General features: G+C 38.4%; 2 protein-coding genes across 4 annotated transcripts in view; both read right to left on the bottom strand.

The window, feature by feature from the left end:
- Positions 1 to 2,187, bottom strand: part of LOC113058436 (E3 ubiquitin-protein ligase CBL-like) — a 31,618-nt gene extending 29,431 nt beyond the window's left edge. For 2 of the 3 annotated variants that reach the window (XM_026226342.1, XM_026226343.1), the window contains exon 1: positions 1,685 to 2,187. In XM_026226342.1, coding sequence (XP_026082127.1) covers positions 1,685 to 1,831 — 147 coding nt within the window. In that variant the 5' untranslated portion in view covers positions 1,832 to 2,187. The remainder of the gene's footprint in view (positions 1 to 1,684) is intronic. The other variant, XM_026226341.1, reaches the window with a different exon arrangement.
- Positions 2,188 to 11,191: 9,004 nt separating this feature from the next.
- LOC113058435 (glutamate receptor ionotropic, kainate 4-like) overlaps positions 11,192 to 18,776 on the bottom strand; it is a 290,241-nt gene continuing 282,656 nt past the window's right edge. Inside the window, exons 16-21 of the mRNA XM_026226340.1 lie at positions 18,057 to 18,230; positions 17,180 to 17,345; positions 16,542 to 16,767; positions 15,116 to 15,244; positions 14,918 to 15,036; positions 11,192 to 12,910 (exon numbers count right to left, since the gene is read on the bottom strand). Of these exons, the coding sequence (XP_026082125.1) occupies positions 12,533 to 12,910; positions 14,918 to 15,036; positions 15,116 to 15,244; positions 16,542 to 16,767; positions 17,180 to 17,345; positions 18,057 to 18,230 (1,192 nt within the window). The 3' untranslated portion in view covers positions 11,192 to 12,532. The remainder of the gene's footprint in view (positions 12,911 to 14,917; positions 15,037 to 15,115; positions 15,245 to 16,541; positions 16,768 to 17,179; positions 17,346 to 18,056; positions 18,231 to 18,776) is intronic.

Raw genomic sequence — 18,776 nt, 5'->3', positions numbered from 1 at the left:
CCTTGGCAACATGCATCTCAAAATGTTCTTAAATTAATTTAAACCATTGTTAGTATCTAAGTATCAGCAGGGTAAGTTTCAAATCAGTCCCCTGTGACAGATGCACCGTTTTGCTTATGTATCAGTGTGAACATCACAGGAAGTGTGAAGTCAGTAACCACAACTTTTTTTTTTTTCCATGAACTGCAGCTTTAACTTTTGTAATGTGAGGCAGCAAATTCAACAAAAGAAAACCACTCTGGAAGACAGATGTTTGCATAAATATTTTTAAGTTTGAAAGTTTTACTACACAAAAAGATTCTCCATCAGTTGATTCAATTCTTTCTTAGTTTATTACCTAGTACATTAAATCCGTAAAGCCAGACATAAGAAAAATAGGTTTCTTTAAAATGGAACGCTTTATTGCAAGTTTATTTATGAAATATTTTTTATAAAAACATCTTTTTTTTTATTTTTTAGTAATACATACGTTGTATTTATGAAAAAGCAAATACTTCACCGTTTATCAAAGGCCTGAACTGAGGAAATGTGTGAAATTTGGTGTAGTTGCTGTTATTTATATTGCCAAAATGTAAGATGACATTCTGATATATAATAATGCTTTAGTCATTTAAATTTTCATCTTGAAATATTTACAATACAAAAACGATTCTTGTTTAATTTATAAAAAATACTTGTGTACCACAAACTCAAAGTAAACAATTACAATTTGACTAAAAGGCTTTTTACTTGCATAAAAAGGTATCTATCAATCAGAGGGCAGAAGCCATATAGCAGATTGTGTGCAAAATATTGATCATTTAGAGATCTTAGAAATTATTAAATATAATACAGTAACCTTTGCATGGTATATCAGGTGTGAAATACGGACTGTGTGTCCAGCAGCTACATCCATTCCTGATTGTAAGACCAACCATACTTGGATAAGTCTGCATTAAACCCCAAAACATCTAGCTTTTAACACAGCTGTCTAAAGCCATACTTTGAATGGAACAAAACAGTTTATATTTCACTCTATCCATATTGTAAGTACTTGTGAGATAAGAGAAAAATGATATGACACTTCCTGTTTATCCAAACAAACAAACAAAAAAAAAGAGCAGCAAGTAAGTTAAGTGGTTGAAAGAGAAGATCAAAACGTCTACACTGAGCAAACGCAATTTAACCAAGCGACTTTAATCTATTATGTTTACAGTAAAAAGATCTGTAGTGTCAGATACTTGTTGCTTAACAATCTTCGGGATTTCCACACTGTTCAGCTTCCTGAAGGGGTCACATTTGAACAAATATGTGCAAAGCATTCCTAGAAGTCTTCTTGCTACATAAACTATATTTACCAGTTGAAGAAATCGCATAAGCTATAAAGCTAGGACAAATAGCACAGGACCCTGTACCATATTCACAAGTCAAAACATAACTAGGCAAGCTGAGGTGTACGGGTACAGCAAATGACCTACTCCCTAAAACTGGATATCCCCATTGTTTTATGTCGGCTGTAGTTATATAGTTTGTTAGCCTGCAAACTATTCAGCTAAGCAGAGCTGCCCTGCCATATTGCATTAGGACGACTAACGTTACTCCGCGCAGGCCACTCGGCTAAGCTAACAAGAGACCGAGGCTGCTAGCTACAGCGTCTCTCTCTCGCTGCTATCTATCGTTTATGTTTTGATTAATAGTCACCCACCTTATCCATGCATTTCCAGCATTTCTCCACCGTCTTTTTGTCCACGGCCCCGGGCTGGTGATGGGAGTGGTGAAGATGATGGTGAGGCTGAAAAGCGTCCTTCATCATGCCAATAAGCCCCCCACCTTTCTTGAGATTTCCTGCCATGTTCGGACTCCGGTGTGTTCTTTTCGCAGTCAAAATATAACTGGGTTCGGATACCCCCCGGTGAGGACAGCGCCCGAGTCCGGTTCGGTTCGAGCGAGTGTCCGTCAAGGGGGGGGAAGCGCTTTAACGATGCGAGACTCCCATTAAATCTCCCGTGTAGGAATTCACCGTTTCACTCTGTGCTGTATAGGCTCGGGTAAGTGCGGCCGATCCCGTTAAAAAAATAATGTGTAAAAATAAGTTTAGATAGGTGTCTGGATGTAGAGGAAGAACTGCTTTCACAACGACACCCCGTGCGTGATGTTCCCTTTTCCTGCAGCTCTCTGTCTCTCTCTCTTTCTCTGTCTGTGCGCTTCTGCAGAGCCATATCCGATTCGTTCATTTGAGCCGGATCTTTAAAATGAATCAGTTGAATCTGTCCACAAAACTGGTCGGACTGAAATTTGAGATGTAAAAAAAATGTATTATGTTAATGTACGTGCAAGTTATATTTAAAATTGAAAGGATTTATATGAGCGCGAACATTGCCACAATATTCACACGCGAGATTACAATGAGCACAATCAAAACAAACACATTAAACCCATGACTAGCTAGCATATGTCCTAGAATACTTTATTTCTTTTTTAATTTTAAGTAATATTATAATCAATTAACATTACAATAATCAATTGCAAAAACAGTATAACGCTGTTGAACATATAGGACATTTTTAAATCAGAGAATATATATATTTTTTATTATTAAGAGAAAATACTTTTTCAAAAGAGAGAAAAAATATATTGATATTGCGTTCTAAAGTCTGGGTGTCAGGGACCACGTGATGACCTAGCGAAGTTACGTACAAAAGTTGTTGAATCGGTTCTTTGAGGGGACTTGTTCGAAGCAACCGATTCGTTTAAATGAATCGGACTTCCCATCGCTGCTTTTGCAACGAGAAATTCAGGCTGAGCAAGTCAAGAGCCCTGAAAAGCAAAACCTAGGGGAGAGATCACTCACATTATTATAAATCCAGCAAAGTATTTCTCCATATTAAAATGCAACATCAGATCGCGTAATTATATCATAGTGAATTAGATAAATAAACATATCAGGGAAATAAACATCGCCTTCGACCCCTCCCCTCCCGTGCTCGTGTGATTGAACTTCCGGTTCCGCCTGTAAGACCTCGCCCTCTTTTTCAGGTTTCACATTTTCTCCGCCTCAAAATTTGCTTCCCTTATGAATATACGAATCCCACTGGAGAAAACCATCACTAATTAATATTAAATAGGGCACTTAAGCGGAGCTAGAGCCTTTGAGAAAAAACAAAACAAAAAAAAACAAAATTATTTGTCCGTAAAAATCTTGACGCTTCCCCACAAATGTAAACTGTTGATACTGAAAAATAATCTTTATTTCTAACATATATATATATAATTAGTTATAGGCAGTTTCATAGACTTCATTATTTCATAAACTTATATATGAAATAATAAACTTAAATCATTCTGAGGTCACCTAATGGACTTTAGTTTCTTGAAATTACATGATATTTTTATCCATTTATCAAACTAAAAACGAAAGTTTGGACTGAAAGAAGCCAGTATTTATTTGAATAAAAAATACAGTAAAAACAGCAGTTTTGTGAAATATTATTACAATTTAAGATAACAGTTTTCTATTCATATAATATAAAATGTAATTATAATTTTCTGAAATCATTATAATATGCTGATTTAGTGTTCAATCATTTTTTTTAAATCATTATCAATATCATCAATTATCAATTTTTTATTTTAGAAAGTACAAGAGAGCATTTATTTGCAATTGAAATATTTTGTAACACTATAAATATCTTTACTTTTGAGAAAGAGAATACATTATTTCTGAATAAAAGTGTTAGTTTCTTTAAAAAATCATTCTAATATGCTGATTTGTTGCTCAAGAAACACTTCATATTATTAGCAATGCTAAAAATAGCTTAATAGTTTTGTGTAAACCGCTTTCAGGATTCTCTGATAAAAAAAAGAAAGCTCAAAAGAATATAGATTTTAACATAGGCTAACGTTATAAATATCATTATATAAAAATGTTGTGTTCACCTTAATGACTTTGTAAATGTAAATAAACTTTGTAATGTAAATGTATGTTTTAATAAAAAGTTACATAATTGATTTCTAACACAATATGTTTTGTATTTGACTCAAACTTGATTTTAGATTTCAACCATCATGTATAAGTCCATGGAAACAGACCCGCAGACCAAAGTAAACAGGCTTGAAGTGAGTGCACAGTTTCTTGAGATGCAGCTCGGTAAGTCCAGCCATAAACACATTCAAATTATTTTGCTTATCATAGGCAGAGTCTGCATTAACCATACACATGCTCTCCAATGATGTGCTGATGACAAACCAGGCCTCTGTTTTGATCAGCCAAATGTCAGGTTAAATTAAATTCAGCAAGAGAGCAACGAGAGAAGACATAAGCAGAAAAAGACACAATCATTTCTAACCTCCAAAGCAAACTGGACAGTATGGAGAGAGAGAGTGTAAGAAGATATTGCATGCAAGCCAGAGTCACGGCTCTATAAGTGATTAAGTGAAATATCAGCATGTGTCAAAAGATATATTAGATACTTGAATGGATGACATATTTTATCAGCATTACACAAGGCTTAGCTTTAATTGCTTAGTGACATTTCAAAGCGTGACAGACTAATCTACCTCAACGAAATGAAGTATATTTAATGCTGTAGTTAAACAAATTGAACTGACTGTTAATTAAAGAGTTAACAAATCTAATTGCCATCCACAAGGTTATCTATTTCAGCATTTAGTATTTAGCTAGAGACCATCTGCACATCTAGATGCTCGTGCCAGATGGCAAGACATGCCTCGTTTAATAAGCTACTTTTCATCTTAAATTGAGTATGTTTTTATTAATTGGTGGTTATTGGCCAGATAGAGGGCTGTCTGGACAGTTTGCTCTCTCACCTGTCTGAGATGCGGCTGCAGTGTGAAGAACAGAGCACAGTCATTCATCAGGAAACCAGCTTACGAGGACACCTTTAGTTGAACACTGTGAACAGAACTGGAGCAAGATATCTGAGCTTTGACAACCAAGCAATTGCATGCATGTGCAAAGTTTGTATAGGCCGGGAGTTTTCAAACTTCTGTATTTAGTATGTTTTTTTTGTTCTTGTTTTTTTACATTTATTTATTATTAATAATATTTTTTTGTTAGGATGCTTTAAAGTGACAGTAAAGAGATTTATAATGTTACAAAAGAGTTTTTTTTAAATATAAATACTGTTCTTCTGAACTTTCTATTCATCAGTGAATCCTGAAAAACCTCTCACAATATTAAGCAGTATTTTCAAATTTTCTATATGCACCAAATTTCTTTTCTTTTTTTCTTTTTTTGAAGGATCACGTGACCCTGAAGACTCAAGTAATGGCTGCTGAAATTTCAGCTTTGCCATCACAGGAATAAATTACATTTTTATAATACATTCAAATAGAAAACAGTACTTTTAACCTGTCACTATATTTTACAACATCACCGTTTTACTGTATTTAGATTAAATGAATGCAGCTTAGTGAGAATAAGAGACTTGCTTTGAAACGTTCATAAATCTTTCTGACAAATTGAAGGTACAGTATAGATTCATATATTCAATCTTGCAGGCTTGGGACGCTAACTTGTCCTGATATCAACTTAAACTGAGGTCTAAAAGTTGATCCGAAAGTTGATCTGCAAACAACAACAACAAAACATTGTGCTAATTATCACTTCACCATAAAAAGGTCAAACTGACTTTAATTGAAATTAGGGACTTTTGAAATTAGTTTCACATGTGAATTGAATTCGAAGAAACATGAAGACTCAAGACATCTGATTTTACAGCTGATATATCCTATAAAAATGTAATACTGTTTACATTTTGAACTATGAAACATAATGGACAATTGGACAAATTTATTAGCGTAATTTGATAAAGCGGTTTAAACATTGTGTTTATATGCAAACATGTGTTCAGGCCTAATTTATGAAGCAAGCAGACTGAATTTCCTTGTAAACAGTTCATTCATTCGGAATTATCCTACAAGAGTTTGATGAATGAAGTTCTCTGATCCAAACCGCTTACGACAGACAGTGCAGCTCATTCTGTCTCCAGCAGGTGTCTCTGTTGGTCTAATTTTCTAAGTGTTTTCAAATGATTTTACTCAAATAATTTAATAACCCTCTTCTGGTGTATTTTTCTCCATATAGAATGTGTAGGATTTGTACCTGTTGTGTTCTTCTCAGTATGAGTCCAAGAGTAATGCTCTAATGCCCCTGACAGGTGCCAGCTGTTGATTTACGGATGTGAGATTTCCCAGGAGAACTGACTGTCTAGAATAAGCTCTACAAACATCATCTCAGTACTAAAACCTTGATTACACAGATTCTTGTGTTATTAAATGTCACAAATTTTACATTCATGGAAAGCTCATGGCAGTACAGTCACATGCAGCAGTATGTGGTCTGCTCATCTCCCAAAGAGATCGGACAGTCAGAGGGGAAATAAATGGAAAGCAGATGAAGGCAAAAGACTTTTGTTTCACTTAATCTATAATGGTGCGACGGTTGTTCTACTCATTCAAGCACTGCCGGAGAACAAAAGGTGGCAAAATGAACATGACATTATCTCTACCTGCACTCACAGGGATGTTTTAACAGCACTTCCCTTCTAAAACAAAGATGAAAAATAACATATTGTCCTATACATACCTTGGATAATGTTTTAGAATATTAAAAAGAGTCCAGGATCACTGTAAATTCAACTGTAGGTGACAAACCAGTGGTCTGAAAAGGATTTGTAGAAATGAAACGTTTAGAAGAATGTACTGTTTTAATATATACTACTGATAATACATTTGTGAAATATTTAGATGTGGCAAGTTAACACAATTCATAAAAAGTAACATTGAAATGCCTAAATTGAATTTGTTATTCATTTTTTTTGGCGTATTGATTACCATTTCAAAAACCATGGTTGAACTATGGTTAGTGAAGCAAAAGCATGGCTGATTTGTGGTTACCATGGTTTAAATATAGTAACTGTGGTTTTTCAGTATTATTTGTAGTAGGCCTAATAACCATGGTTAATTTTCATAAGGGTGTGGGGCCATTCACACAGAATACATTTTAGCTTTTAAAAAACATAAGACAGGACCAGTGGCGGTTCTACATTGAAATACACCCTGGGCGAGACCCCTTTCGAGCGCCAAAACACACACAAAAAAAATAGCAAACAAAGTTCTGCACAAACAGCAATATTTTATTATAACAACTGTTTTCATATGATGTGAGATCATTGCATGCATGTCTCCAATTTGCCATTCCTGCACTTGTTAAATTGATGTTCCTCTTGGAAAACAATTTGCAGCAGAAGCAAAAGAGGCTGTTGTTCTTGATTGAATAAATCAGCCAACTTCTTGCCATCTTTTCACCACTTACTAATGTCTTCTTAAAATATTAGTGGTGGCAACTTCTCCCATTACTCTCATTCCTACGGAAAACAAAGCCAGGTGGCACTTTACTTGGTCCTCTGTGAACCAGCTCAGTCCGAATCCTGTCAGTCAGATGTGAGGGCCAGTGGGGCTCAGTGGGGGTTCAGCTCCAGGCATTTCTATCAGACAGCATATTGGCATATTACTCAAAACACATAGCAGTGAAAAAACACAGTCCTACTCATAAATTATCAGAAATATTAAAATTACATTAAATTGCAGTTGTCTTGTAGCCCACACACACACACATACACACACACACACACACACACACACACACACACACACACACGATATTCACACCTGAAAGCTCATGCTAGGTAGAAGTAGAGGCAAAGAGGTCTTTTAACAGTTTTATTGCAAAGCACAATATTATAAATTAGATCTCGTGATTGAGTTGAAACCAAATTATTGTTGTATAAGCATAGCAAGCATCATAGCAAAAAGGTTAACAAAGACTTATACCCACCACCAATTAACATTAGCCCTTCATTCATGAAATGGATACTGTGATCATACAGAGACAATAGTTGCATACCTTTATCTTTTGCTCGTTTCTCCTCTTCTTCTTTTCTTTTTTTTCGAAATTGGGCACCTGACTTTACCTTTTCTTCTCCATCTCTGTTTATTTGGCACTCGACAATCAACAGATTTCCCATCCCCCCAACTGTCACTCAGGACCAGAAGTCAAGGCTAAACCAATTCACCTTGATGACCACATAATCGTCTTGTATCACCTAGTTTCATTTGCAGGAACTATAGGCCTGTATTATAACATTATGAATGAAATGTGCGTTATTTGGAAGAAAGTCGAGGTGTGTGACTGACTTTAGCCTATTATTAATTATATTTAATAATAACCCCCGCCCTACCCGTTCCATTTGAGAGAGACCCAGAGGTGAAAGGTCGCACGCGCCTCTCGCCCCACCCCCTTACACTTCTCTCACAACACAAAGCTTCAGTGGATATTTTTAGCGAGCAGGGGCGCCGGCAGCTGCAGGGAGCGCCAATTTGCCAATTCCACACACAGTGAAATGATATAAATGACGAAAAACCGCTTCGCGACACAGAGGATTTTTTGTTTATCTGCTCGTGCTGCCGCCCCCAATGTGTCACGAAAAAATGACGCCCCGGGCGGCTGCCCGGTTCGCCCGTGCCTAAAACCGCTACTGGACAGGACAGTGGAATGGAAAAAAAATCTTCTTAGGAGTCTACTGAATTTATAATATATATATATATATATATATATTGCTCATTTAATCAGCTGAATCACTTGTATGTTAAACAAGAATACTCATTCCTGCCAAATATTAAAGGTCCCGTTTTTCGCGCTTTTTTTGTAGCTTTCATTGTGTTTACAGTGTGCAATATAACATGTGTTCATGTTTCGCGTGTAAAAAAACAACTGTATTTTTCACAAAATTTACATATACCGCTGTTTTCACTGTCACAAAAACGGCCTGAAGACTTCCTTGTTCTATAAAGTCCCTCCTTCAGAAATACGTAACGAGTTCTGATTGGGCCAGCGGTTCCTGTGTTGTGATTCGACACCAGCTTAGAGCAGGCTGACCTCATGATAACGTGATTGGACTAGTTTTGAGAAGCAAGTGTGCAGGAGCATGTGCTGGAGATGTACTTATAATCACAGGAGCGTTTATTACTGACGAGATCCGCATGAAAATCACATTCGTTTTTTTGCACAGCCCTAACATCTAGTTAACAAAGCTAAACAGCGTTGCCCTTTGTGTAGTAAGTTACAGAATCTGTTAAACGCACCAACTTAAATAATAAAATAAACTTACCGGTTGTGGTCCATAAACAACACCTTCTCCAGACAAAGAGGGAACTGCTCCATCTTTCAAGAATAATCTTTGTGCGAATCCGTCATTAAACTGCTTGAGATTGAGGAAGCTGTCCTCAGCAAAATGTGCTGCACATAGTTTTACAAGTGGATTATAATTTTCGGGAACCGAGTTAAACATAAATTGTAACCATTAAACTCCAAGTACAGCGTCCCTGGGAAGCCCAAACGAGGTTAGTCAAAAAACAGTTTTAGTGACGTCATTACTGCAGGAACTAGAGGGATGTAGTCCAAACGGGTCGTTTTTTTGTAGGCGAATTCTGTTAAATCAAATATCTCGCTTGGCATTGAACTTTGAGCTTTGGAATTTTACAGATATTATTTATACTCTAACAACAACATTACACACTAACTAAAGTTTAAAACATGGGATCACGAAGAAGGGGACCTTAAATATGTTGCTAGGTTTCTAGTGCCAGTGTTGCCAAGTCCGTGGTTTTCCCGTGGAATTGGGCTACTTTAACACTGTTGCCGCAGGTTATATTTCTTGTCCATGGGTTGAACACTGCTAAAGACTTGTATGTTACATGTATTTTAATCCCCAGAATGCGATTGTACTAGTTTTAGGCTAGTTTTGAGTAACAGTTGGGTGGGTTTAATCTGAAAACCTAGCAACCCTGATAGCGCCCCCATTTGCCAACGCTGAATGGAACGCGTACTTGAAGGCATGACACCAAGTTTGCTGATGTCATTAAGTGTAATTCAGCAAAAAAGTCACATTTCTTTTTGTTTGACAGAAACCAGTTGCGACACTTGACGGAATTAAAACTAGAGATGCAATTTCGTTCTGTGGAAACAGGTTAGAGCTGAATTAAGAAATAAATGGGTTGGAGAAGGGCAGTATGCCGAGAGAGATAGAGGCCCTGCCCTCGGGAATGCATCCAGACTGATTGTCCCGTAAGCTTTGCATGTCTCAATAATAAGTCCTGTCTTCAGCCATGACATTTCAGTCTCTGAACAATTCACACTCATTACTATCAAACCATCTTTGCGCTGGACAACTCGGTTGAACCCTGGAACTTAAATGGATTTCTATCATGTAGACATTGGCAGATGTTGGGAGATATTTCTTCAGTTTGAAAATACACAGGATTGAGGCAAACACAGAAGCTCCAAAACAGTCTCATGGCAATGTTACATTTTGGTGAATTGGTGGCTAATTTGTATGAATTGGTAAAATTCCATGCATGTTTTCATATATTCTGCTTGACACACACCACTGGCAGTTATGCTAAGGGATGGACCTTCATGCTTGCTTTTTATCCCCAAAATCATGTTTCTGTACGAATTATATCACTAATTTAGATTTTAATCACTGATTTGAATAATTGCTGCATGTGCATTTTTTGTTAATATTTCTTTACTTTTGCCGAAATTGTAAATACTAATCTTACCCTATGATCTCCAATGTCTCAACACACAGATATGTCTAGATGGAGTGACCCTGTCAGTATGGATTTCATCATGTATTGAGTGCTACAGATGAATGTAAGACCTTTACAGGAACAAAATGACCTCAGAACTCACTTTCCTGACATGGTTTTTTGAAAGCGAACACATTTGATACCACCAAGTGCTCTGCTGGAATGGAACAAATAAAGGAAATTATCAATTCTAGTTAGTTTCCTAATGCAAATTTCTTCTTCCACTTTTCCAAAACGATATGATTTTTACATATCGATTTTGACATTTCTTCTGACTTTTGAATACTTTTATGAAATTTGAATAATTACTATATGCACCTTTTCTTTTGGCAATATTTCTTCACTTTTACCCAAATAAAAGATAGAGTTGTCTGTGGGTCTGAGTATCCAGCGAAAACCCACCTGCAGAACCATTCTAGCCCGCGATAGGAAATTAATGGAGCTGTATTTGTGCACATAGAAAAACAAATGTTTACAGATAGAGCCGACAGATCCAAGAGACAAAACCTTCAAGATCAGAGCCAACCTTTCACAGAACTGAACACAATGCCATTTATTTTCGTCAGGCACCAACACTGTATTGAAATATCATGTAGAAATGGATTCAGTTCAATAGAAATGCGCAGAAAAAAAAAATCAACAGGAGTAGCAACGAACCTCTAATGGCTCTCCAAAATGTGAAGGCAATTTATTACAGTTTGGCACTGCAAGTTGAGGGTAACATCATGCCTAATAAAATAATTTCATTTTGGTATCCAAATTCTGCATCAGCTGTGATACATTGAAAAACTGATTGGTTGAATCCAGTTTTAAAAGAGTGTTCACCAGATGTCTTTTTTTTTTCCTTTTTAAAAAAAAACAGAATCCATGAATCCAAGATGTCACATAAACAAATACATGTTTCTGGTTTCAAACAAGGAAAAAAACATTAAACTTTAAACATTATGAGATGTTATGCAATATAAAGAAATACCTGAAACTATATAGTCCTACGATCTCCAATGTGTCAACACACAGATATGTCTAGATGGAGCGACCCTGTCAGTAGTGGATTTCATCATGTATTGAGTGGTACAGAAAAATGTAAGACATTGACAGGAACAAAATGACCTCAGATCTCACTTTCCTGACATCTGTTTTGAAAGTGAACACATCTGGTATCTCCAAGCGCCCTGCTGGAATGGCAAAATTAGGGGTCAATATAGAAATACAAGTTAGTTTCCCAATGCGAATTTCCTAAATGGGAGCATAATCTTCCATTTCCCCCACAACTGTGTGCAGTTTTCATATCCCAGTAGTGCAACAAAATGAATTAAAACTCAAACAAATTAAAAGAATACAAAGTATTTCTTTAACCAAAAAATTTATAAAGTAAAATAATTTTTTTTTTATCATGTTCTTCTCCATTCAGTAGCATCTAAAACCCTCATACATGCACACCAAACATTCAGAAACATCCCCAAAACCTTTAATAGAATATAACTATTAATAAAAATAGTTACTCCTTCAGGGGCTGGAATGAGATGGCAACAGCACAAAATGAATGCAGAGTATTTTGGCACTCAGAAACGAAACTAAACGGGTGTCGTGAGAAGGAGATAATAGCAATATACTGGTATCACAACAAAAGAGGAATAATTTAAAAATAAATCAACAGCACATTTAGACAAATATACTGCATAGTACAAAGCCCCTCTGCTGTGTCCCCCAAAAGCAGAGGGCCGTAAAGACAGTGTACAGAAACCAGACGCAGCTCCTGGGCTGAATCGAGCAGCATGGACAGCTTCTTCTTTAGCTCCTTCTCCGGAGTCTACGTTCCCATTATCTCTGGGTCCAGTAAAGGCGTTGTTTACCGTCTATCTGACGCAGATCATAGAGGTTATTCGTGTTCACTGTTGTTGGTGCCCTTCTCCCACTCTATACTCTCCTCGCTGGGGCTGGGCGATGGAGGGCCAGCCGGGCGCACTCGAATGCCCTGGAAGCGCCGGCACTCTGGGCAGATGCGAATGTGACTGCACCCTCGTGCCACCAGGGCGGCCTCCTGCACCAGTCTGTGGGAGAGGGGTTCGGGCAGGCCGGTGCCCGTGCACAGCTTGCCATTGCTGAGGCTCGCTGCTGCTGCCCGCGCCCGTCGCTCGTCCAGGGGCAGAGGCTGCGGTCGCAACACACTAGCTCCGCGTCTGCGCCGTAACTGCAGGCTCTCCTGACACAGCACGATGCCCTGCAGCTCTCGTAGCATCTCCTCGCACACGGACAGCTGTGAGGAACAGACACGGTGACAGAGGGAGAGAAAGAGAGAGAAAGAGAGGCCAGGGGGTCTCGCTGACACACTGCTCACAGGGGGTGGAAGGCAGCACAGCCAGAGCATTGATCAAAAATAACACTGGGCTATACAGGGGTGGTAGCTGTTTATCTGACTGATGCACAGCGGAGAAATCAGAGAACATGTCCTGAAGCGCTTGCTGATCTCGGTGTGTGCTCATTACATTCTCAACAAGTTCACTTCTTTAAATGTATTCTGTTAGATTCGCATAAAAAAAACAAAAAAAAAACTGATAGGTTAGTGGAGCTGCTGTGTTTGGGTCATTCTTTGTATGCAGTGCCTTTTGCTTTGAAAAACTGTCAATGAGTTATCAATGAGTTTTGATGATAGTTTACTTAATAAAATATGATTAAAGTCTGATTATTTGAACGCATATATATATTTTGAATCACCCTGGGAACAGAGTTGCCGCATTTTCCCATGTCCTCTGGTGCTATTTGTCATCTTAATGGAATTCTGTCATAGATGGAATAATATCGCACAGTATTACAAAAATAAAGTTTTGATTAAGGACTGTTAAATACTTCATCTTTGCTTTGAATCGTTCATTTCTCTTGATTGTTGTTTAACAGTAGTATTTTTCTTCTGTCTTCAGTAGTTTCCCCAACCTTAATTTCATGTGTTGACATCAAATTTGAAGGGAAATACTATGCATATCCCTTCAAACTAAACCACTTATTGTACTGTTACAAAATATTTTAAGTCCTCAGCACTATATCACTGAGGATTTAACCTTTGAATTTATGTCCTGTTAAGTGCCAGTATGTTAAGATGAGGTCACAAAAAAGGCACAATTATCTATTGTTAATAGTGTAACATTGTGTGAAGCACAGCTGGCACAGAAGTCCCTTTCAAACCAAGCAGCTTTCTGTTGGTAAACAATGAATCTGTAGGACCAACTTGAACCTGGTGCAAAATCTGCATGAGGAAATCTTTCACCCTTAATGCTAAATTTCTGATTGCGTGGATTCTTGTTGCGATCAATGGATTCTGATACGCTGATAAATCCAGAACTGAGTAGCTGAAGATCAACCAGTGCAGTTTTCTGAACATTAGACCTTAGTCAGGTTAGACACCATATTCAATGAAAATGAGGCTGCAGGGGATAGACTTGCAGTCTTTACAACGGCACGCACTGTATAAAGATACTAGTTCACATACATTTCACAACTGAAATTGTCAAAAATTAAAAATGGTGCTACCTTGACTAAGGTCTATCTCAAATACATTGCTGATTTTTTATTTATTTTTTAAAATCTGATCAATCCAATTTTTTGGCAATGTTATGAGGTTGAAAAGGCACTGCAAACAAACAATGATGTGATTCTAGGAGCTGTAATGTGGCCATCTTGGTGTTAGACCAATGTGATATAGTATGCATAAAGATATGTACACCAGTTATACAGGACAGAAAGTTGTTACCTATTGGATGACAAGCCATGCCAGTGCAGTTTAAGGTGCTGAGTATATACTTACATGCAGGAATGCATCTCACACACACACACAAACAAACACAGACACACTATTAGCATTACCTAATGCTAACACGCAAAGCTACATTTCCCTTAGGCATAATGCAAATATTCAGTCTACTCATCAAAAAAAAAGTTAAACTGCACTAAACTATTCATTTTGACTTGACGTTGAGACATACAATACAAACACAATCACACAAACACCCATATTCCCGACCAGTCTTCAAATGGCATTTAGTCCATTATCACTTCGCACACACACATCGGCAGATTTACCGACAATGCTCTATGAATATGGGCAATCACACTTAGTCATGAATACATTATAAACAAACAGCAGTTTGAGGTATATTATTTGGTGTGCTGTTTGTGAGGCTCGGGATGGGGTGTGGGGAGTTCAGTGAAGGAGGTGCGAGGGCGGGGAGAAGGACAGAAAGCAGAGGCAGGTAAAATAGCCCTCTCTCACCTCTGTTCCTGGCGTATGACGAAGCATCCATACAAACTCCAGCACCGCCATGAAGATGGCCACCAGAAGACCACACACAAGCACCACGAAGATCCCACCGATGTTCTCCATGCCCAGACCTACGCAAAAACACATAACATGATAAAAGTTTCATAAAAGATTCTGTTTGGACTTTCAGTTGAGTGACAGGTGGTTCACCTTTTGCTCGATGATCCTCCTCTTTCGGACACTTGCCACCATCCCACCACTTCCTCTTCAGGATTTCTAGGCGGTTTTCCTCCTGTAACTTGAGTATGGCCAGGTCAAACTCATCTCTGTAGACCGTGCCTGAAACAAAATATTCATCTTAGAGATGTGAGAAGCCAGAGCTGGATGTATATTTTCTGGATGCATATATTATGTATAGTCCTGTCCACTCCTGTCATGGCGTTCGTTTCGCTTATTGTAAACTAAACCTTGCTATTAATCATGTTGATTAAAACATCGGTTGGACATAGCTTGGTACAAATCAATTCAGTGCAAATTATATTCAGTCAATGGATTCATTTAACTTCAGTTATCTGATTAAAGCCTGGTGCGCACTGTGCAATTTTTTCTATAATTTTGCCATCTGAGACATAAAAGATTTCTATCATTATGGGACGAGACTGGCAGTCTTGGATAGCTTACTGTAATATTGTCACTGATGAAGACGAAGTTCTGAGAGTGTCCGAAATGTTAGGTCATAGTTGGGAAATGTGAATGCTACTGCGTCCAATAAATAACCAATAAGAACAAAGTAACTGATGACATGCATGTCTGCAAGAGTATTGTATATAACTGGTTTACACGGCATGCGGCATAAAACAACATATTTAAACTACTTCAGGATTTTTAAAAGTACAGCAAGGATGCATTAAATTGATCAGAAATGACAGTAAATACATTTAGAATGTTACAAAATATTTCCTATTAACATTTTTGATATAAAAAAAATAATAAATTCATTAATTTAAAGGGATATTTCACCCAATAATGAAAATTCTCCTGAAAATAAATCCAAATGTATTTGTCTCAAAGAAGAGAATCATATACACCTGGTATGGCTTGAAGATGAGTAAATCTAGAGAGAATTAAAATTTTTGGTTGAACTATCCACTTAAATATTATAAGAGTTACTATTACTACATCAGGTTTGCTTTAAAAAAAAAGAAGTTAAATTGCCTTTTTTTGCCTACACACTGACACGGACTGCCTTTAGACATTTTCTTTTCTTTCAGGTAAAACAAATATTAGTGCGAGGGTTTGCTTGAATGTGTGTACCAGTACACATGTTAATGAGCATGTCAGATTGTGACACGATTGATCCACCAGTCAACACTGTCAATCGTGACCAAAGTTGTTTATCATTCAGTAGCACAAATGGCAGTTGACGTTGCACAGTCTGCCCTGGCTTCAACCCAAGATCTCACTTAGATCACATCATACAATCCGACAAGCAACCAAAAATTCTCCATAATGTGCAAGATTCCCTGCTACATTTTTATGCAGATCTTTTTGCACTCTGGTTGCATTTCAGTCAATAAAAATCCTGCTAACTCCACATAAACCTCTATTCATTGTTTTCTCTCTAATTCTTTCTCACCCAGAGGCATGCCAATGCCATAGCCCTTGGTGTCCAGCAGGCCTCCGATCTGGGTGAGGTTGCAGTTGCGCTGGCGGTAGTACTCGTTCATGGTGCTCTCCAGCAGGTAGGCATAATTAGAGTTGAGCACTCTGGCGATGCCCTCCTCAGTGCTCTTCACGAACACGCTGGGCTGCTTGGAGTACATGAAGTTCCACATGCGCTGGTACGTCTGGTAGCGAGAGTTCTAACCCGAAAACAGGAGATATTAGGATTGTTACATCTGCTCCACAATTTTTGTCTGGTGTCTTGACAGCCAATCACTACAGCTGTGAAGAGGAGAGACTGAATTTGTTAACCATGGACTTGGCTGTTGATAAGCTGACAGTTTGACATGTTGATGTGACAACTGAATATGTGAAACAGTCTGTGCTTGCTGAGGGGCGGGTCGAGAAACATCCCTTCGACGCATCAAAAGGCTTGAATTAGTCTGGGCGGCCCTCTGGAGAGGGCAAGATATCGAATGGCATTGATATTAAGACAGCAAACAGATAAATCCCTAAGTAGGGAAGAGTGCTAGCGACATGGTCAATAAACCTGCCGACAGGCCATTGATTTGTGGGTGGAGTTCTCTTGCATTTTGTCCTTGGAGATCTCACCTGGAAGAATGTCATGGTGGATCCACCGTGCATGGTGCCGTATTCTATGGACGTTTGGTCAGCCAAATCGTCCACGGACTCGATGGGCACCTCCATTCTCTGAACAGTGAGAAAGGCCGCCAAGTTGGCTGTGTAGGAAGAGATGATGATCAAGGTGAAGGCCCACCTGGAATGACAAACCAGTTTTAGACACGAGGAACGCAAAGCTCTGACCCAACATCAATAGAGCTCGGCGCTACTGTGAGCTCCGCATCGGAATGAGAAGTTGAAAGGCACCTCTGAATACTGTACATCCGTTCAGAATACTCAAAAATAGCTCGCTTTTATTCTCCACTGACCTCGGTGAGCTGCAGTCGACGAAGGCCTCGAAAAATGACAGTACAATAACGCAGCAGAAAAACAGAGGCCAATTGAGAGTAGCACTTTATCTGCGGTTTCCAGCAACTGACAATGAGATCAGGGTACAGCAGAATGTTATACTCTGCTGAAACAGAGAAACAGAACAGCTTCGACTGGCTGGGTAATGTTGGTTTGGGTGCTGGTTGAGCTGGCAAACCAGTTTAGGCAGGCAAAATCTAACTGGTTTTGAGTGAGGCCTTGCTGGTTAAACTAGTTGACCCCAAAATTAAAGACCTAAATCCAAATTGAATGCATAAAGAAGGGAAAGACTTCTCGAAGGTCTTGAAGACAAGACCTACAGCCAACATTTCTGAGGCTTACATACAAAATTTATAAGAAAATATATATAAATTCCCTGACATTCTGTACATTCCTAATAAATCGCATCCTGGAGAGCATCATCTGAACACAACATATGTTTGTGACCATCAATGCAGGTCTTTTTACAATGGAGACAATATATAGCGTGCACTCTTACCATACTCCACTGACGCAACGTGTGGACAGGGCTCTAGGGGCGATAGTGGATCCTTGCTGCATGAAACCTCCCACAGGAAACCAGAAACTGTTGCCCAGAGAATACTGGTTAATGAGCAGGCTACAGCGCCCCTTCAGGCAGGGGTGAGGGTTGTACCATTCATAAGGTGTTAGCCTGTATGCCAAGAGTGAGAAAAGAAGAAAGGATAAAAGGTAGTAAACATAAATGAGCCAGGAACAATTTTAACAGTTGGCAAAGCATGAAGTCACCAGTGCTCCCTGTTGGCCACGTAACCTGGTTTTTGTTCCCTGAAGGGGCTGTGCAAGCTTTAGCCGTGACTGACAGGACACTAATAAAAATGCACTGCACTGCAGGACGCTGCTGAGTTACTCTTCAAGGTGTGCGACAACCTCGCATTACAGCTCGGTTGAAATGCCGAACACAAGCGATGCAGCAAAGAAAACACAGGTCGTATTTCAATAACAGATGTGTAAAAATATACACATTATAGAGAGGCAAGCAAAGAAAAACATATACAAAAGCTCAGACTATGAATTTATATAAAAATGTCTTGACAGGTAATAAAGGTAACGCACAACACCCCCGTTGTCCTGCAGAATGCTGGAAAATCAGCAGGCTACTGTGAAAGAGTATAAAACATGACATTTCTTATTTTGATCCAATGCAAAGCCGGAATAAAAAGTGAGTTTAAAATGAAAT

The sequence above is a fragment of the Carassius auratus genome, chromosome 40 (genome assembly GCF_003368295.1).
Source record: "Carassius auratus strain Wakin chromosome 40, ASM336829v1, whole genome shotgun sequence".
Lineage (NCBI taxonomy): Eukaryota > Metazoa > Chordata > Actinopteri > Cypriniformes > Cyprinidae > Carassius > Carassius auratus.
This window is presented reverse-complemented; position numbering and strand designations above follow the sequence as displayed.